At 42.3% G+C, this 19,842-nt stretch overlaps 1 protein-coding gene across 1 annotated transcript in view; it reads left to right on the plus strand.

Moving 5' to 3' along the window:
• The first annotated feature begins 6,884 nt into the window (after positions 1–6,884).
• Positions 6,885–19,842, plus strand: part of akap1b (A kinase (PRKA) anchor protein 1b) — a 31,956-nt gene continuing 18,998 nt past the window's right edge. Inside the window, exons 1-5 of the mRNA XM_010754188.3 lie at positions 6,885–7,034; positions 10,517–12,117; positions 13,357–13,481; positions 14,432–14,558; positions 14,690–14,817. Coding sequence (XP_010752490.1) covers positions 10,542–12,117; positions 13,357–13,481; positions 14,432–14,558; positions 14,690–14,817 — 1,956 coding nt within the window. The 5' untranslated portion in view covers positions 6,885–7,034; positions 10,517–10,541. The remainder of the gene's footprint in view (positions 7,035–10,516; positions 12,118–13,356; positions 13,482–14,431; positions 14,559–14,689; positions 14,818–19,842) is intronic.

Consider the following 19,842-nt stretch of genomic DNA (forward strand, 5'->3'; position numbering starts at 1 on the left):
TCACTACCATAAAGTAAAATAGGTTCAATTATAGAGTGGAATATTTTGAGCCAGATTCTAACGGGTATATCAATAATTGAAGACTTTTTTAAGGCGTAAAAAGCCCTTCTTCCCTTGTCTCTGAGTTCATTAATGGCCAGAATAATATTTCCTGTAGAGCTAATTTTGAGTCCTAAATATGTGTAGTTATGTGTGTGTTCAATGTCAGCGGAGCCCAGTAAGAACTTTTGGTTTGGGTTTCCCTGACATCTGGGTCGTTTCTGGAAGACCATAATCCTCGTCTTCTCTAAGTTAACTGTCAGGACCCAGGTCTCACAGAAGTTTTGCAGATGATCTAGTTGCTGTTGTAATGCCTCTTTAGATGGAGCTAACAGTATTAGATAATCTGCAAAAAGTAGGCATTTAATATCTGTGTCAGAGAGAGTGAGGCCAGGGATATCCGATTCTTCAAGTGATTTTGCAAATTCATCAATATAAATGTTAAACAGGGTGGGGCTGAGACTGCAGTCTACAAAACAAGAGAAACATTTGTTCTTGTTTTGATGAACATGTTTGTTAATGAGAGTGTGAAGGGTGTAGATGTGGTCAGTAGTTCCGTGTCGTGGTGTAAATCCAATTTGACTTTTGCTCAGAACGTTATGTTCGCTGAGGAAGTCTTGCAGTCGGCTGTTTAGGATGCTGCAGAATACCTTCCCCAGGTTGCTGCTGACACATATGCCTCTGTAATTGTTTGGGTCAAATTTATTTCCATTTTTAAAGATTGGTGTTATGATTCCTTTGCTCCAGATGTCAGGGAAATGCCCAATGTTGAGGACAAGGTTGAATAATTTCAATATGGCAATGTTGAATTTCTTGCTGTTAAATTTCAGCATTTCATTTAAAATGCCAGGATTGCCAGGGCCTGGATTTTAGTTAATAGCTCCTTTTCAGTAATTTGATAATCTAAAGGATTCTGGTTGTCTTTAACGACTGATCTAGAGTTTGTAATTTGTTGAGGAGCTCATTTTGGGCCGAATTCAGTGTAATAGTTCTATATAGGTTTCCAAAGTGTTGTTTCCAAATTTCACCATTTTGAATAGCCAATTCTTCGTGTTGTTTCCAAATTTCACCATTTTGAATAGCCAATTCTTCTTTGTGTGGTTTGCTGATTGTTTGCCATTTTTTCCAGAAATCATTTGAGTCAATGGACTCAATTCAACCTGATTTCATTCAGTTGGTGCTGCGCATGCTGCACCCTTTTAGTTCTGAGTGTTCTTCTGTATATTTTCAATGTTTCCCAATACTGGATGCGGAGCTTGGGGTTGTCAGGTTGTCTGTGTTTTTGATTTGATAAATTTCTGAGTGTTTTTTCTCAGATGTCTGCAGTCTGTATCCAACCACTTTTCATTGGCTGATTTCTTTGATTTGTGATGTTGATACTGTTTCAGATCGGATAACTCTGCTGCATTGTCAAAAATGTTGATATCCCGTACAGCTTGATTCAGGCCATCTTTACTATGGGAATATGAATTGGAGATAAAATGGTCTAATTGAAATTAAATTGTTTGATGTGTTATTGCTTTCTGGTAGTGCTCTTTGCTGTTGTTTGTCCATCTATAAGGTTGTTTTGTATAGTTCGATTTACTGGGCTCCGTTGCGTGAGGGTCTGTTACTTTCTTTCTAATGTACAGCGTAATTGTACTGTGGTCAGATAAGGGTGTGAGGGGGCTGACTGTACATGCTCTCAGATAGAAGGGGTCTAGGTCTGTTACGTTGTAGTCTACTGTGCTATTGCCAAGAGGAGAGCTGTGTGTGTACAGACCAAAGAAGTCCCCTCGAAGTCAACCGTTGACTATGTACAGACCCAGTGTTCGACAGAGCTGCAGGAGTTGGTGCCCGCTTTTGTTGACAGTTTTGTCAAAGTTGTTTCTTTGGGGATGTGAAGGATATGAAGGGAGAGGAATGCTGATTTGGCCAAGTATATGTCTGTCTCCATTTGGATTAATAGAATCTGGTTCTAAACCTGTTCTAGCATTAAGGTCTCCACAGATCAGTATGCTTCCCTGGGCCTGGCAGTGACTGATCTCATCTTCCAGAATGGAGAAAACATTTCCATTATGATAAGGGGATTCTGATGGGGGGGATATACACTGCACACATGAATATATCTTTATCTGTGGCAACAATTTATCTTTATATTGAGCCAAATTGAAGATTCACCTTTTTTTAATCAATTCAATTGAGTGTTCAAGGTTTGCTTTGTACCAAATCAGCATTCCACCTGAATCTCTGCCCTGTCTTATTCCTTTCAGTTTGGTGGATGGGAACACCAACTCTCTGTAGCCTGTGGGACAACCAGTGGAAATGTCTCCTCTGCACCAAGTTTATTGTAAAATAAATATATCTGCATCTCCTAACTCTGTGGTGAAATCTGGGGTCCTGCTCTTAAGGCCAAGAGCAGAGGACCTCAGACCCTGGATGTTCCAACATGAGATAATAAATGATTTAGATTTCATTCAGTTTAAAATTCAAAATGTTGTATTCAGTGTTAAAACTGAACTTGACCTATCAGGTGGGAGCAAAGCAGGCTGAGCATGTGTTGGATGTCTCTCAGCTGGCTGTGTGGTGGTGTAGGGGTGGGGTTAGAGGTTTGAGGGGTAAGGGGGGGGGGGTCTGCTGCTCTCCTCACCACCTGAGCATAGCTCAGTGGGCCGGGGTGTGGCTCCTGGCTATGGCGCTGGGGTGGGGCTCCTGGGGGCAGGAGGGGCTCTGGTCGGGCGTGAGGGGGTTCATAGCGGTCTTGGTGGGGTCTTCGTCGAGGGGCATGAGGAAGGTCAGGTCTCTGTGGGGGTGGTCTGGGTGGCGGTCTTGGGGGGCTGCGGGCCAACCTGCTCCTTCTGCGGGGGGTGGATTGGTCTTGGTTGAGAGCGACATTCTTCAGTGTCTGGGCGAAGGTGGGAACGGTATTTTTAAATAGATGGACATGGTTGTAGAGGCAGCTGATGTCCAGGGTGGGGTGGTGGACCAGGTGGACTTTGGGCTTCAGGTCGCAGTCTCTGGAGACGCTGCTGTTAATCCTGTGGATGGTGTCTGCATGAAAGTCTTTCCTGGGCAGCAGTGTTGATATAACTACTCTACTGTTGGGGAAGGTGTTGGAGGCTTTTTCTATCATTCGTCTGAGTGACTCCGATACTCTTTCCTGCTGCGTTCTCAGCTCGTTGGTGCCGATGTGGATGATGATGTGGCTTGGAGAACCCAAACGCTCCTCTGATAGCAGCTCCATGGCACGTTGGCTGTTTGGACAACAGAGTTTGGCCACTTTGTGGTTGGGGAACAGTTTCTTTTCATTTAAGAACTTTCCATTGGAGTTGATGAGGATGACGATGTCTGGTTGCTGTGCCAGTCTGGATGGACGAGGGGTGGAGTCGATCAGTGGGCTGGGGAGGGGTGTGGGTGTGGTGTTGGTTTGGTGACTGGAGGGGAGCTGCTGGCTGGGTGGAGCCTCTTGGTTCTGGTAGCTCTGGGTTGGTGGAGCCTCTCGGTTCTGGTGGCTCTGGGTTGGTGGAGCCTCTCGGTTCTAATGGCTCTGGGTTGTGGAGCCTCTCGGTTCTGGTGGATCTGGGTGGGTGGAGCTTCTTGGTGCTTCTGTGTGGTGCTCCCAGGATCCTGGTTGTGGTCTAGGTGTGAGTCCAGAGTTTGTCTTGTCAGGCACCATGACCAGTTCTTGTATATGTTGATTGATCTCATGGGGGAGTCTGGGTCTTCTGCCTCTTTGACATTCAATTTCCAGCCATTACAGATCCCCTCTTTCTTCACAGAGGGGTAGTGGGTCTTTATGGCAGAGTGCCATGCTAGTGGCTGCTCTGTGAAGAAGATCAGGTTGCTGGCGTCTCGGTTTTTGTAGGAGTCAGAGAAGAGTGTCTCTGCTCTTTCCTTCAATACTTTCTGTTTGTATGCAATCCTGGCACTTTCATTTTTCAGATCTTGTGTGTATAAAGGCCCACTCACACCGGAGGCGTTACGGCCGTGTTATGGCTGCGCCGCGGTCACCGTAGCAGATAGCTTCCAGTCTAGTCAATGAGAGCACTCACACGGCGCGAGCATTCAGTAGCATTTCTATTTTTTACGCGAGCCGCTGCTAAACCTCGTAAATTTCAACAGAGCACTGCGCACCAGACAGGAAATCCGACACAGAATCAACGTAATAAACTTCCGCCCCCTTTCAAAATAAAACACAATACGCAGTTCATGTAGCTTTTTACAACTTCACATCAACGTTACGTCATGATTGGTGGCACCAGGTGATCAAAGATCGATCAAAGGGTCTCAACATGAACGACGAGAGACTAATTGTTGAAGTGGAGCAGCACACAATCATTTATGACACAACAGATGCTTTTTATAATCTCCTCCACGTCGGAGAAGCAAAGTCAGCTGTTTGTTGTTGTTGTTTTCTTTATACACAGTTTATCGCGGGGTCGCGGGTATGTCCAGGATTCTCGCGTGATCTCGTGTAAATACGGCCGGCTCGCTCCGCTGCCGTTCCGCGGCTGATACGCGTCCGGTGTGAGTTGACGCCGGGCAAAGGACCGTTCCGCTGCCGTTCCGCTGCCATTCCGCCTCCTGTGTGAGTCCCGTGTAAGGCTTCCAATCTTGTTGGTTAGCTGTTAGCTTTAACTTAAATTAGTTTGTAGGTAATTTTTTTGTTTTTAAAAGCCCTTGTGCAGGTTGTATTTCCTTTGATGTTCTCACTCACTTCATTCTCTGTGTGTTCTAATTCTTGCTCGTTGTCAGTTGTGTGTTTGTCGTCCTCAAGACAGACAGTTGGTTGGACTTTTCTGTTGGACTCCTCATTTCAGATGGATTTCTCAAAGTTTTCTTTGGTGTTTTCTTTTCTGTTCTTCTTCTTCCAGGGAGGTAATTGCTCCAAAAGTGTTTCGTTCTCAAAATTTCATACAAAATGGACTCTCTCTCTCTGTCTGTCTGTCTCTCTCTCTGTCTCTCTCTCTGTCTGTCTCTCTTTCACTCACTCACTCACGCACTCACACACACACACACACACACACACACACACACACACACACACACACCCAGCAGGTTCTCATGGATCATGGCTGCTGCTGTGGTCCTGCACGACGTCCACTACACATATTATTACTGTCATTATTGCTACTATATCTCCATTACAGTTTATAATTAGTTATTAACTCAACTGGTCGCGGCAGATGACAGTCCACCAATGAGCTTGGTTCTGCTCGAGGTCTCTGGCTGTTTTTCCTCGTCCCATCACCAAGTGCTTGCTCATGGTGGAATTGTTGATCTCTGTAAATAATATTATAAAGAGTACAGTCTAGACCTGCTCTGTATGGAAAGTGTCATGAGATAACTTTTGTTATGATTTGGCGCTATATAAATAAAACTGATTTGAATTGGATTTTAAAGATTTTAAAGTTGTCCCTGTTTTAATCTCTCTTCACCTTTAAATACTTTTTATTAATATGAATGGCTTTGTTTTACTGCAGGCACTAGATAACCTGTTGAGCACTTTCTAAAGGTATTAGCTATTGCCAAGCCCTAGCTTGGTTGCTGAACACCTCATTGTGAGATAAATGACCGAGATTACAAAGCTTTTCTGGAAGATTTTTTATAATATGCACTTAATATGCACTTACTGGCCTTTGATTTTGTATTTTTTATTACACCCAGTTGGAATGTGGATGGGCTTTTAAATGATCCACATTCCACATCATCCACACTTTTAGAGGTTGTGGTAGTGTCAATATCCTTATTAACCCTCAGGACTTTTTTTTAGCATCTTTGGCTGATTGATCAATATTTGGTATTTTATGAAGAATTGTTTTTGCTTTTATTATTTTAGAGTAACAAATGTCTTATTTTGTTTGTGTAAAATAAAACATGCCCATCTAAAATCAAAATTCATGTCTCTGAATTTTACTATCATTTGTGGGGATTATATAAACATTCAGACTCTGTACAGTTGTCATACAAACACAAGGAATGGGGAGATTTGCAAAACTTGTGCAGTGCTAATAATGACATGCTCCTGACAGACGAGTTATATTTGACCTGTTCCTTCTCAGGTAAACAAGGTGTTGTTACATTTCTTCTTTCCTGTTATTTGTGGGTCACAAATCTTTGGTCTCTAGTGTATTCAGATACTGGCTTTGACAGTCAGAGGCCTGGAACTGTTGCTGCAACAGCCATTCTGCCTATAAACTCACACTAGGGCTGATGTTTATTACAAAATGTTGGGCCAAATGAGAGCTCTGGCAAAAGTCATGTGACTCCTGAAGACCCAGCTCTTCAGAGATTACCTTCTCTCCTAGCACTAACTACAACTGGACATGCGAAAGCTACCCCTTTAAGAATCGTTATAGAACTTATTGCTGCACTAACTTTCTTATTGTACTGTACCTTGATTGTTCCCTTCTCTGTAAGTCGCTTTGGATAAAAGCGTCTGCTAAATGACTAAATGTAAATGACTTGTGCAAAAATCTAAAGTTGACTTATCTAATATAAGAATATATCTATCTTTACATTAACCAATTAAAATGTAAATATAAATTTACTACAGTGGTCTTAGAAGGCGCACATTCCCTCTGTGTGTGTTCTTGACATATACGTGCTTAACCATGTGCTGCTGCTTCCTTTAATTAATTAATATAATGAATCTGACACCATTCAATACAGATTTGGGCTGTGTTGGAAATGATAGCAAATGTGAAATAGGGTCCAATCTAGTAAGACTGCTTTTATGTGTATAGTGACCGAATGATCTACATGTTAAACTGGCATCAGATAGGTGCATGTGTAAAATTGGTTCCTTTACTGCATTCTCTGTTGCCGCGAGACTACAGACGGCTTTAACGTTTGAGCATCGCGAGATTTTACCAGCTGTTTAGTCTGTGTGTTTTTTAGACTGGTGCTACTCGGTCAACACGTGGGGAGAGATTGACTTTCCAGAGGGACACGTTTGAAAAACTCACATTGTAGTATTGTTCTCATCGTGGCGGCACAGAGGACCCTAATATACTGTAAGTAAGCTAAAAACTGTGGAGAGGAAGGAGTGCATTTAGCAACTAAGGGGAAAGACCAAACAAGCCGATAGCCATTTACATTATGTTCACACAGCGTGACTTAACTTCAAATCAACGCAGGGGGATGCAACACATCCATAAATTTAGTTTAAAAAAAACAACAACAACAAAAAAACAGACACACACTCATGGACATTTTCACGCGTCTCTGTCACAGTCTCCTCTGTTACAGTCTGGGTATAGTAATCCCATGTCATTGAACAACTAGCCTACTCATCTTTCTCTGTTTTAACAGCCAACATACTCTTGCTAGCCTGTTTTCTTTATGTGTAACTTAAATTACATTGATTCATTCTCTCCTGCGGTTTATGCACTTAATAACAACAGGGCCATGTGCTCTGAATAGTAGAAGATAGGTTGTAGGTAGCAAGTAGGTTGTCAGCATTAAGTGTGCAGTTGGCTAGCATTTTCGTCAGGCCGGCTAGCAAGCTAACGTGAAGGTCTGAGGCCCATTTAAGAGCGAATCCCTTTGGCTTAAAAATGTCCTTTAACCCTGCGTCAGTCTGACACAAACCCTCACTGGCGCATTTGGTTGCGTTTAAGGCTGTGTGGTGAATTGCCTTTATGTTGTGGCCTAATGCAATGGCGAGACGGTGAAATGAACCTCTGAAGTGGCCTTAAACACGAGGCTTTAATGATGTAAGCCTCGTGGTGTTTGAATAATACAGTGGAGGAATGTGCGATTAGCTGGCTTGTCATTTTAAATTGTCTTGGTGTTCATTGACGTTTTCGCATTTTAATCAATGTGCTGGGCTAAGCCGGCTAACTATATACTTCGTATGCACTGCGGCCTCCTAACCAGCCACGCGTTAGTCCCAGTTAGTGTAACGTTCGCGTTAGGTCACAACCACTTTTAGGATACGACCTAATTTCAGACCGTCCATGTGTATATGTGACAGATAACGCTTCATTTTTTACTGGACAAACGTTGTGTCTTTTAGGACTGATCAGAAGCTCCTCTGAGGATGTTAAGTGTTTTTAAATTAATTCGACTTTCAAAGGAGGCAGCTAGCGGCACCAGAACTAAGTTTCAGAACTTGTCCTCATAACTCGCCAGCTATCACACCACCCCATCAGATGTGTCGTGCCATGTTAGCTACAGATTTGAAGCAGTGTTGGTGTTTTGAGACATGCAAAGAGCCTCATTCCATCCACGGACTGTCTCACTGCATTGTAAGTGCAGTTTCACGTTGTGTGATAACTAACTCAACCACACTGGTGTGTGTTGAGGCTGATACTGAGTTACACAAAGCACACGACAACACCAGTGGGATTATTATGAGCCACATAGTCACGTTGTAGGTATTATTAGCACGTAGCTAGCCCTTACAGAGCTAGCCGATCGGACATTAGCCAAGTTGTAAGTTGATGAAAGTTGACATTATGATCTTTTTGTACATTAGACAACACAACAAGTCAAGGTCCATCCTCTCATCTTTGTAAACGGGGTACGATTTTGTTGGGCTGTGAACAAAATTGAATGATTAGCTTGTTGTCGATGCTAACATATCAACGGTTGTTAAGTTCAAACTTCACTGTAGCCGTGGAGCCCCTGTACTAACAGCGTACTGAAGCGTTATCGCTCGTCACACACTATCATCTAGTGATATGTTGCGATAATAGTACTTAAAAAAAATGCGACTGCTGAAATTCTACTTGCATGTAATTCCCACAATAATGCTAATAGGTATAACATGTCACACCCAATAATCAAGTAACAGCATGTCGCGTTAGTGACGGATAGTATCTTGTGATGGGTGTGTAGTAGTTCTGTATCCATTGTGAAAGCTGCTTAGGTTCCCTGTGCTCAGCACATCGTATAGTTTGTAGATGTAGCATGTAAATACACCCTGGCCACTCCCCTCTCTAAAGGACAAGGTCACAGTCTGAATCGTGACTTTAAGGTCAAGACAAACACAAATGAAGTGACCTGTAAGGAGGGCTCTCGGTTGACTGCTTGTAACTTTTATTGTAACCTTGTCCAAGGTGAATGTACTGTGGGCCACCATTTCATAGATGTGTGTGCAGGCTCATCAGTATACTTGTGTGTAGGTCCCATATGGAAACATTTGGGTTGTTAATTTGTCATGAATTGACATATGATGTGATTGCTTGAAATGTAGGAGTCGCTTTTTAATATCTGCTTACATGCATTTGCACTCAATCTTTGGTTGGAGGACCCCCATACTTCCCACTTATTTGTTGTTGGTGGTTGAACCACCGGATGATTTTGAGTCTATATGTAATCAACAGAAGCTGAAAGGTAAGTCAACGTACTAAACTAATAAAGTCAGTCTGGCTTCATTTAAAATAGAACCTGTTTCATTGCACATGTTCATGTTAATTGTCATTTTTAATGCAGTAGCCTTAGTTGAACCATAAACCCACCTACAGTAAACCAACAATGAGGAAAAATAACCTTTTTTTTCTTTGTCATTGTAAGACAAGTTTGTAAGACATTGTCTGGTTCAAGTCCAGTATGGAAAAAAAGTGTGGTGGTGGACTGGTAGCTGGAGAGGTGCCAGTTCACCTCCTGGGCACTGCTGAGGTGCCCTTGAGCAAGGCACTGAACCCCCCCACAACTGCTCGCAGGGCGCTGCTCTAAGTGGATGCCCATCACTCCACACTGTACACATGTTTCGGGTTAAAATGCATGTACAACTAAGTGAAAAAAGAAATTTCCTCTCTCTTAAGACATTAAATTGAAAAAATTAATCCACAGCAATAATTATATTAACATTAAATATAATTTTGTTTATAGAGCTTTTACATACTGTATGCACACACACACACACACAGTATATAGTATATAACACATATTTTAGAAAGGGAGAACTTAAAAGCAGCTGCCAAATCGTGTCTGAAAATATGCTGGTTGTGATTGAGTCATGTTCAGCCCATGTGATGCATTCCTCCTGGTTGAGACAGGCATGGCCAGGTCTGTTAAGGAAAGGCATGTGCATATGGCCTTTTTTTAACATGGGCAGGAGCCACTTCCTGTTAAGCAGCACACCAGGATTTGGGCATGCAGAGAGTTGGTGTCATCAGTTATAGCTGATTTCTGAAAGACAAGCTGATCATTCTGTAACCTTCAACCCAGTCTTTGTTCCTACTGTTTCATTTTTAGGCATAGATTATTATTTGACTTTGATGAAATATTACAGAATATTAATGAAAGTCAAAGGAAGTGCAGAATTGTGTGTTTAAAAAAAAAAGAAAAAAAAGACCACAATTGCGTTCGGCCTATCTTTTCAATTTTACATGCATGTACTACATCATGCATTAGGATCACATTGGAAGATTAATTTTTATCATGTTTCTTGCTGAAATTCAGAAATCTGAACTGGAACTGAAAATTGTATTCACTATGAAACATCCTTCAATTCATGTGTCTGTTTTTTTTTTTTTCTAACTTTCAGGTGTAGCTGTTAGTGTCCTGAGGAAATGCCGCTGAGGTTTCGTTCTGTTGTACCCTACACACTGCCTGGAGTCCTGGCACTGATTGGCTGGTGGTGGTACATCTCGCGGAAGAAAGAGCGGCTCATTAGCCATGACAGTCCAGAGGGGCCGCTGACCACCGTGGGCCTTAGAACATCTCCAGCAGAGGGTAGCAATGGTTTGGTTGAGAAAGACACACTATCCCCCCCAAACGACACAGAAAGCCCTACCCACATAACTCCAAAGGTCAGTCTTCAGAGAACACCACATGAAAATATTTCCCAGGTCCATGTCCAGGGCACTGAAGCAGAACATTCACTGGTACAAAGCTCTGAAGAAGCTGCCCCTCACCTTGACAGAATAAGACAAGAGGAAGTCCATAAACCCTTGGTCTCAACTCTACAATCACGTTCTGAAAAAGACAGCCTGCAGGTGACCTTGAAGGATCTTAAAGACCCAGACGAAAACTCTTCACCTGCCTTGGTAAAAAAGCTGGGGAAAGACCTAGTCAAAGATGCAACCACAGTGGAAGTCATCTTGCCCATCCAGTCTACCAAATTTACTAGCTCCTCCTCCACAACAGCACACCTTTCTGATGCAGAGAGGCCTGAGCCCGAAGGGGAAGTTGCAAAGAATTACAGCACTGTTAGTACACAAGATGAGATCATTGTTTGTGCAGCCACTCCAGCCAAAGTGCAGAGAGTGATCCCATCAGAGGCAGACTCTCTAGAGACACCCCCTTCAGCCCAGGATTTCCACCAACACATTCTAACCAGCACACCCACCTTCCCTTCCCCAGCCTGGGCTTCCACAGCCCTGACAGTGGTCCAAGACTCCAACACCACATTATTGACCCAGGACAGTATCCAGGTACGCAGTGGAGAGGACCAAGATCTAGAACTTCTGGCATCTGGACTCATAACTGAGGTAATCTCAGCAGCAACCCAGGAGATCCTTGGTTTTAGAGGCTGCCAGGTCACAGACCACAGCCAGCCCAGCTGCAGTAGCAGCACACCATTGGGTAGTGGCAGACAATGTTCCCAACTGGAACCAATCACAACAGCACAGCAGCACTACCATCTGCTGACAAGTCCCTCTGAGGAGGGCTGTGAGACTAAAGATGCAACAGAGAAAGAAGAGACAGGGATGCCTAATGGCTGCTCCCTGATCAGTCATAGGGTTCAACAGACAAACAATGCACAGAGGGGCCACTGGCCAAGACCATTATACCAAGCAGCACAAAATTCCCCTTCATTTCACATGAAACTGAAAGGTAATGAAGTCGTCATGCTTACTGAGGACTCTGCCTGCAGCACATGGCACTCTGAGGATGGCATCAGCAGTGAGGACCTCCAAAACAGCATGTTTGACAACCAAGTGGAAGTGATACAAGTTACAGACTTGTCAGCAAGGGAAGCCATGCAACCTCAGTCACTGGTTGAGACCACCACCGAGGCAACAATTCTGGCTGAAACTCAAGGCAACTCAGTGGATGCTGTGTGTGAGAATAAGAGGCTCAATGGAATTGGCTTCAGGAATGGAGCCCTTGGGACATGTGAGGTGGAGACAGACCAGTCTGGAGGTGAGATCACTCTTTTTAATCTTATTAATAGTGTAAGCAGTAGTAGTTTAAATTGGTAAATATTACTGAGTATGGCCAGACAAGACTAGACACTTACCCACCCACCCAGAAAATCCCCTGCGCGCATCTATACTTTTTGTATCAAGTGAGGAGAGACGAGGCCCACTGGCCTACTCCAGAGGCGTACGTGCCGTGTAAGGCCAAGCTGCGGTCACCGGAGCAGATAGCTGCCAGTCTAATCAATGAGAGCACTCACACAGGGCGCGTCCCAGAAGCGTCTCTTCGCGCCACGGTGCGAGCATTCCGTAACATTTCTATTTTTGACGCGAGCCGCTGCTAAACCTCATAAATTTCAACAGAGCAGATCGCACCAGACAGGAAATCCGACACAGAATCAACGTAATAAACTTCCGCCCCCTTTCAAAATGAAACACAATACGCAGTTCATGTAGCTTATCACAACTTCACATCAACGTTACGTCATGACAGGTGGCACCAGGTGAGCAGTCAATCAATCAAAGGGTCTCAACATGAACAATGAGACTAATTATTGAAGTGGAACAACACACAATCATGTGGTTGAATTTACCATTCATAGTGATTTACAGGAGAAATAAAAATATCGATATATATCGTGTATCGCAATATAGCTTAAAAATATCGAGATATTGGTTATAGGCCATATCGTGCAGCCCTAGTATATAGTGGTCGATTATACATTAACACATTGGTGCTCTCAGCCCTATTGCTGAATGTTGGTGAAATTGGCTGAACTATTTTTGAACTAGATGCTGCTACAACCTCCTGTATAGTTTTTTGAATTTTGTACCAGTGACAAGAATTTGAGTTGCAGTTGCATTTTTGTTAACGCAAACCTAAGTGAACAGTATGTTTATATATTAAAAAAATAAAAATAAAATTATTTTGCTATCAGTAATGGTATACTGGTAAAGGGACATGATTGAACATTGAAGATTAGAGTGAAAAAAGTGAATTTCTGCCAAATGTGACAAAGTGGTATGTGATGTAAAATACACATTAGATGTTGTTCTTTCCAGTATTGTGCTAATGTCTTACAACTAAACTTAAGTTAAAGCTTAGACTAGGTACACTGTATGGTGAGCTGTGTGTGAACAAATTGCTCAGGAAGATCATTGAACCCCGAACCACCTGTGTTGTTGGAAAGGTGGTTATGCTTTTGTTTCTTGTGTGGGTGCGTGTGTGTCACTGTCCACCCAGGCTCTGATGTCAACAGTATGGACTCTGTAGATAGTGGCTGCACTATGGGTGCTGGGGAAACCCAGCCCAACCACACTGCCTCCTCGAGTTCTGAGCTCATCATCTGGGAAATTGAGGTGCCAAAGGTGAGTCAGAACAACTGACACACTGACAAAACCACAATTCATTCAATGTCAAATGGAACCAAGCAACTTCCTCTTTACAGCGTAAGTGGTATGAGTGGGTACTGGAACCTAGTATTGCGGCTTTTCAAATCCTTTAAAATCACTAGAGAGGCTGAGGTTAGGTCCTGTATGTTTCGTATGACACGCTGATGCTCAGAGAAGCACGATGAGTCCAGGTAAGTTTCAAAGTATTTGAGATGAGATAATGAGATGAGATTTAATGTGCACTGTTGGCATGTATCACAAAGCAATCAAACTAAACAAAAAGCGGTCAACAAAAAATTACGGCTACCTAACCTGCCTCTCTTCTCCCCTAGTGCCAGGTGATTCAGCCCCTAATATAGCCTACGGCTGTCATCGGCTGGCACCCATGTGACCCAAACCACACACATCACCATGGCAACCAGACCAAATAAATCAAACCCAGAATACTGATAAACAAAACAATATATGGCTCCTACACCTAGTATTAATTATTGAAGAGTGTAAATATCCGTAATCTCCGTAATCGCTCTGCTTATGGTATTAGAAAACATAAGACCCATGTCTGGTTAGAGAAAAATATAGAGCTTCAACCTCTTTTGATATAAGTATAAAGCTATCAATTTATATACTATAAAATAGAAGGTGTTACTTGAGATATAGTTATCCAGATTTGATTGTCAGCATTAAGTGTCCTGCATGATATTATTGATTATATAAAGCCAGTTTTGGAGCAGTTTGTGACATTTGGCAGGTGTGTTCACACTGACATGCCTCCTTAAATTAACCTTTTAGACTAGCTGTGGTAATGGAAAAAAAAGTTTCTTTGTAGGCCGTTGTGTTTTTCTATTTTCTAAAACAAACTGACTGTTTTTTTTAAACATGGTATTTGGTTTTTGATTCACATTAACTGCCTGTCTTTCTTCCAGCATCTTGTAGGGCGGTTAATAGGAAAACAAGGGCGATACGTGAGTTTCCTTAAGCAGAACTCTGGTGCGAAGATCTACATCTCCACCCTGCCTTATACGCAGGAGTTTCAGATCTGTCACATAGAGGGTGAGTCAGTAAAAACCCCCAACCATTGTAGTGCTCATATGTCTCTTACTAGCTTCAAAACTCTGAGCATTTCAAAAAAATCAGTTTTGCTTTGGACCACACCTAAAACCATGACTTGTTTATCTCTCCAGGTACACAGCAGCAGGTTGACAAAGCTCTGTCCTTGATTGGGAAGAAGTTTAAAGATCTGGACTTGACTAACTTATATGCACCTCCACCACCCCCACTCACATTACCATCACTTCCCATGACCTCCTGGGTAAGGATGGGCTCTGTTACTGTTCTGTGACACTGTGTATTTTGAGACTTGGATTTAAAAAAAATATATATAAAATATTGCTAGACATGCTGATAATACTAGGCCTTCTTTTTCATACTATCCAGCTTATGTTAACCCAAAAGCAAGGCACATGCTGCATGACTAAGAGATGACAGCTGCATATTTGCCTCATGCTGGTTATTTGGGGGGTGTTTGTTTTGTCTGGGGCTAGTTTATTTGTCACATACTTGTCTGTCTCGGTCAGGAGAGAAGTTTAAGAAGTTTATGTCTGTGTACTGTATCTCTTGATTTGTCCTTCTGTAGAGTGAACTGGTCAACCAGAACCTACAGTACCAGTCAAAAGTTTGGACAGACCTTCATTTACGGTTCTCTATGTTCTCATCGTATGTTTTCGTTCTGTATTTTTGCTAATTTCTACATTGTAGATTAATACTGAAAAAATCTAAACTATAAAGGAACACGTACGGAAATGTAGCTGCAAGCAGCAATGAGGGGTCCAAGCTAATTGGTTGATCATGGAATAATAGTACTCACTTACATAAGAGTATTTATTCACAATATCTGCAACCTCTTAACTTAACTTTTTTGCGGCTTGAGAGTTTCAGTTCTGAATCCTAACACATCAACTAATAGCAACACTACATTTTTGTTAACTACAGCTCCCCCAAGTGGCCGAATTGAACCAAATTTGGCCTGTCCCCTGGAGATGGGGTCTCGAGATGTACAAGCAAATTTTATTTTGATATGTCAAACCGGTACCGAGATAAGTTCACATCCCATTTAGCGCCCTTCCCACTGATTTCGATAGTTTGTAGCGGCCGAACGAATTTGAAATTGTAAAATCCATCTCTTAACTTTTTTGCGGCTTGAGAGAATTGGCCAAATTTTCAAACGGCTGAAACTTTAAATTCACTTTTGCCAAAATCCAATATGGCAGCCGCAATCTTGCGCTGACGTGAAAAATTTTGAAAGGACCTGAATTGAGACCTTCCACAATGTCAACAGGCATGAAAATTTAATGTCAAATCCAAACCTGTCAAGAGAAAAGAGCAAAAAAGCAATTTTGTTAATTACAGCGCCCCCCTAGTGGACAAATGCATGTGACCAAATTTGGTCTTTGGAAGTTAAAGTGTTGCAGATATATGAGCAAACTTCCTGTTTGGCGGCATTGCTGCCAGTGGCAATTGGCTAACATGAAAAGCTGGCATGAGCAATGGGACAACCCTCAGTATCACAATTTCATTTCAAATAAAAACACATGAAGAGAAATTACAATTGACTAATTACAGCGCTCCCTAGAGACCAAATGACTTGGGACAGAGCCTCGAAGCATACCATCAAATTTGGTTTTGTTTCCCCAAAGCTTTCCCAGAGATATCAGCTCACATCGAAATCGACGCCTTCACCGCTGATTTCAATTGGCTGTAGCATGCAAACAAAGTCGAAATTGAAAAATCCATCTCCTAAGTTTTGTGTGGATCGGTCTGAAGGTAGTCTGTGCCGATATTCATCAGAATCGGTCAAAATTTGCGACTGCTGAAAATTTTGTTTCACTTTCAACAAAATCCAAGATGGCAGAAAATCCATCATGGCGCATTATGATAAACTCTGTATGATCCAAGGAATCTACCTTGTTTTTGAAAATCAGGCTAAAGGTTTAAAAGTTACGGGCACAGATGTACCTAAAACTTTGACCCATTGTTGGCGCTAGACCGTGTTTGCTGCTAACATGTAACTTTTTGAAATTAAAGATGCAACTGTCCTTAATCAATGTGCAAAATTTCACAACTTTTTACCATACAGTTCTATGGACTGCCATAGACTCTAATGGTGGAAGAAAAAATTATAAGAAAAGGTAGAAGAACAGTGGGTTCCCGCAGCTTCACTGCTTGGACCCCAATTATGTAGTGAACAAAAAATGTTAAACAAAACATGTTTTAGATCTAAGATTTATTTCTTAAAAGTAGCTACTTTTTGCTTTTGTTAGTTGTGCCTGTAGTCCCCCAGGAATTATACTTTACAAGACATGTAAGTTTTAACACTGTCAGGTGACCGGAAGGCTAGTTGGACATTAAGCTAACTATCTTCGTTTGATGTTAATAACTAATTAGTCAAGAGCATCCATAAGATACTTGAAGTTATAATTCATTATAAGTCACATCTATGTTTTGTGACTTGGTGTAGTGCATCAGAAAGCATTGTCTGTGTTTTAAGTATAATCGTAAAGCATTAGGATAGAAACTTTATTGATCCCTCAAGGGCAAATTCTTTTTTCACTCAAGGTTTTACATACACAGGCCCAAAATACAACCACACACACACAAAAGGCTCATAGACATGCAAATGAGGAGAGATGGAGGTTGGAGTTATGGGCAGCCACATAGCGACTCCTTGTGAGCAATTAGGGGTTCAGCACCTTGATAAAGGGCACCTGTGCCCAGGAGGTGAACTGTTAGAGAAGTGTTAGTGTCTAGGAAGTTAGGAACGGTTTGAAAAACAGGCATTTTCAGGAAAAAGTGCAGGCAAAAAACAAACAAATTGGTAGTTGATCGGATGAGCCATCTGTCTATCACAGTCTGCTATGTGGGAATAAATTAGAACTGCCTGCCAGAAGGTCTTTTCAGTTTTTTGTGCTTTTAATAAAAAGATAACTGATGCTAGGAGCATCTACTCTCTAATGGCTGCCATTATTGTTTGAACAAACCTAAGAATGCAAAATGTTTAAAATGATAAATAAATAAAACAATAAAAATTGAAAAGTGTTAACTATTCTACAAAACAGCTATAGACCACTGTAACTATAGCTATTCATCCTTTTACTACCGTAAAACCTGTGATCCTTGATTTTCTTGAAGCAAAAATAATCAGTGACATCATAACACACCTGCCTGTTAACCTCATGGATTATACTAATTATCCTAATACTATACTAAGTCCACTGAGGCAGTCTTTTGCCATAGATCATTGCAGGTATGTCTATCAGCTTAAGTTGTGAAAAGCTTCTTTCAGCTGATGCCACCGTTACTGGCAGGGTACAGGCATCCTCAGGGATGTCCAAAAATCTGGAAGCAACTGTCAGTTCCTTCTTGTCTCCAGCAGTTCAAATGCAGAAAAAGAGCAGTACAGCTGTGCAATGATAGTGAGTACCAGTGAAATGTCCAGAAATGTGCAAATGTTCACAGTAGTGGGATATTTTAAATATGCTAGTATAAGTATATAACACAACAAGGAAGTCCAGGCTGAGCGTTAATGTAACGCATAGAGTTGTGGATGCAATGTCAATGTGACATCTAGAGGAAGAGGTGGAGTATATAAGTGAGAGTGTCAGGGGGGCTCCGGGCCTTGTTAAGGCTAGCAGCAGACGGGGGGGGGGGGGGGGCGGGGGGGTGGGGGGAATTTTCTTTAGAAAATTTCTAAAGAAATTTTGAGTGTGCCTGACTCTGGCCCCGTCGCCCCCATACATTATTACTGACACTGCTCAGCAAATTCAGTATTAACACAACAAGCTGTGTCATCATTGCCTTTTTAATGGGCTCTTATTTTGAAGGGACTCTTGTTTTGAAAAACTTGTCGTGTGTGTGTGTACATGCATGTGTGCTTGTTCTGTGTTTGTGTGTGTGTGTCTGCCCTGTCTGTCTGTCTGTGGTGTGTCTGTCTGTCTCTATTTATGTGTCTGTGTTTGTCTGTGAGAGACAAGGATAAAATGGCCGACATTAAAAATGTAGTCTTGATAGTCATTGATATCATACACAGACTTCAAAAAAGTTAATCAAAGGCATGCTTGAGGTTGCCAAGCAACCAGGGTGAGCTGCAGGTCAGAGTAATTAGTCGCAGGTGCTGCATGCACTGTATCTGTCCCACTGAGATGCACAGTATATGTCTGAATGATCCCCCCTCGAAGGTGGCCAAAAACAACCTATAAGGTATGCCTCAAACCAAAATCTGAAATGACCACAAGAATGCTTGTCTCGTGGACCATGTCCTTGCCAAGTTTCAGGCGAAAATTGTATAAACTTTGGCCTCAAGAGTCAGAGAAAGCACGGGTGCTCCCTCCTCCTTCCGGAAAAATCTCTTCTCAAAATAACATGGGAGTGAATGAAGCTGTGGAAGGGGGGGGGGGTAGTCGATCAATTAGCGTGTAGTGAGCCAAAACTATAACAGAGACAGCTTCAACAGTGTTATCACTCCGACCGCCTCGAATTTTCCTACGTTTTGAGGGTATAATCATGCCTGTAGCTTCACATTTGCATCCAGTCGCAGTTTACAAATTTATTTTTCGACGACTTTTTCTCTGTAGTGATGACATCATGCACTCTAGCTCTCCAAAGTTCTCGCAATACACACTCATTCATTTATTGGCGATTTTTGGCAAAACCGTTTGCCGAAACTCTTAGAAAAGTCTTAGCAATCGATTCCCGGCCGAGCCGCATGTTTTGATACCCGTTTTGTGTGTGCGACAAAAACTCTGGGAGGAGATGCGAGCCAAAAAAAGGGTGTAAGAATAACTAGAAAAATTTCTAAAGAAATTTTGAGTGTGCGTGACTCTGGCCCCGTCGTCCCCATGCATTATTATATAGCATGTCTTGCTCTGCTGTCTCTGTCTGCCATTTTACACAGACAGGTTCAAATTAAGTGCCAAGAACTACTAAAATGGCTGCCGCTCAGCTTCTGCTGGCCCCTCCCCCCTCTCCTACTTCAGGCAGGCTGAGGTTGCCAAGCAACCAGGACCAACTGTAATCAGGGGAGCAGTTACTGCACCTGTTAGAATGTCACTTAGAGACTGAGGGAAAATGCTGAGACCTCCTCTCGAACAGGAAGGACTCCTGGCCAAACCGTATTTCCAATCATTGAGCCGACTTAACCACAAGCAAGATGAGAACTTCCTGACCGTTTTACATAGTAGTTTTGTCTCGATAAATGAAGAAATGTGCCCGTAGGAGCAAGAGAGAGAAACGTTACTTCTGCCTTCCTCCAGAAAATTTCCCTCCTTTTTAACATGGGAGT

Source organism: Larimichthys crocea, unplaced genomic scaffold (assembly GCF_000972845.2).
Source record: "Larimichthys crocea isolate SSNF unplaced genomic scaffold, L_crocea_2.0 scaffold433, whole genome shotgun sequence".
NCBI lineage: Eukaryota > Metazoa > Chordata > Actinopteri > Sciaenidae > Larimichthys > Larimichthys crocea.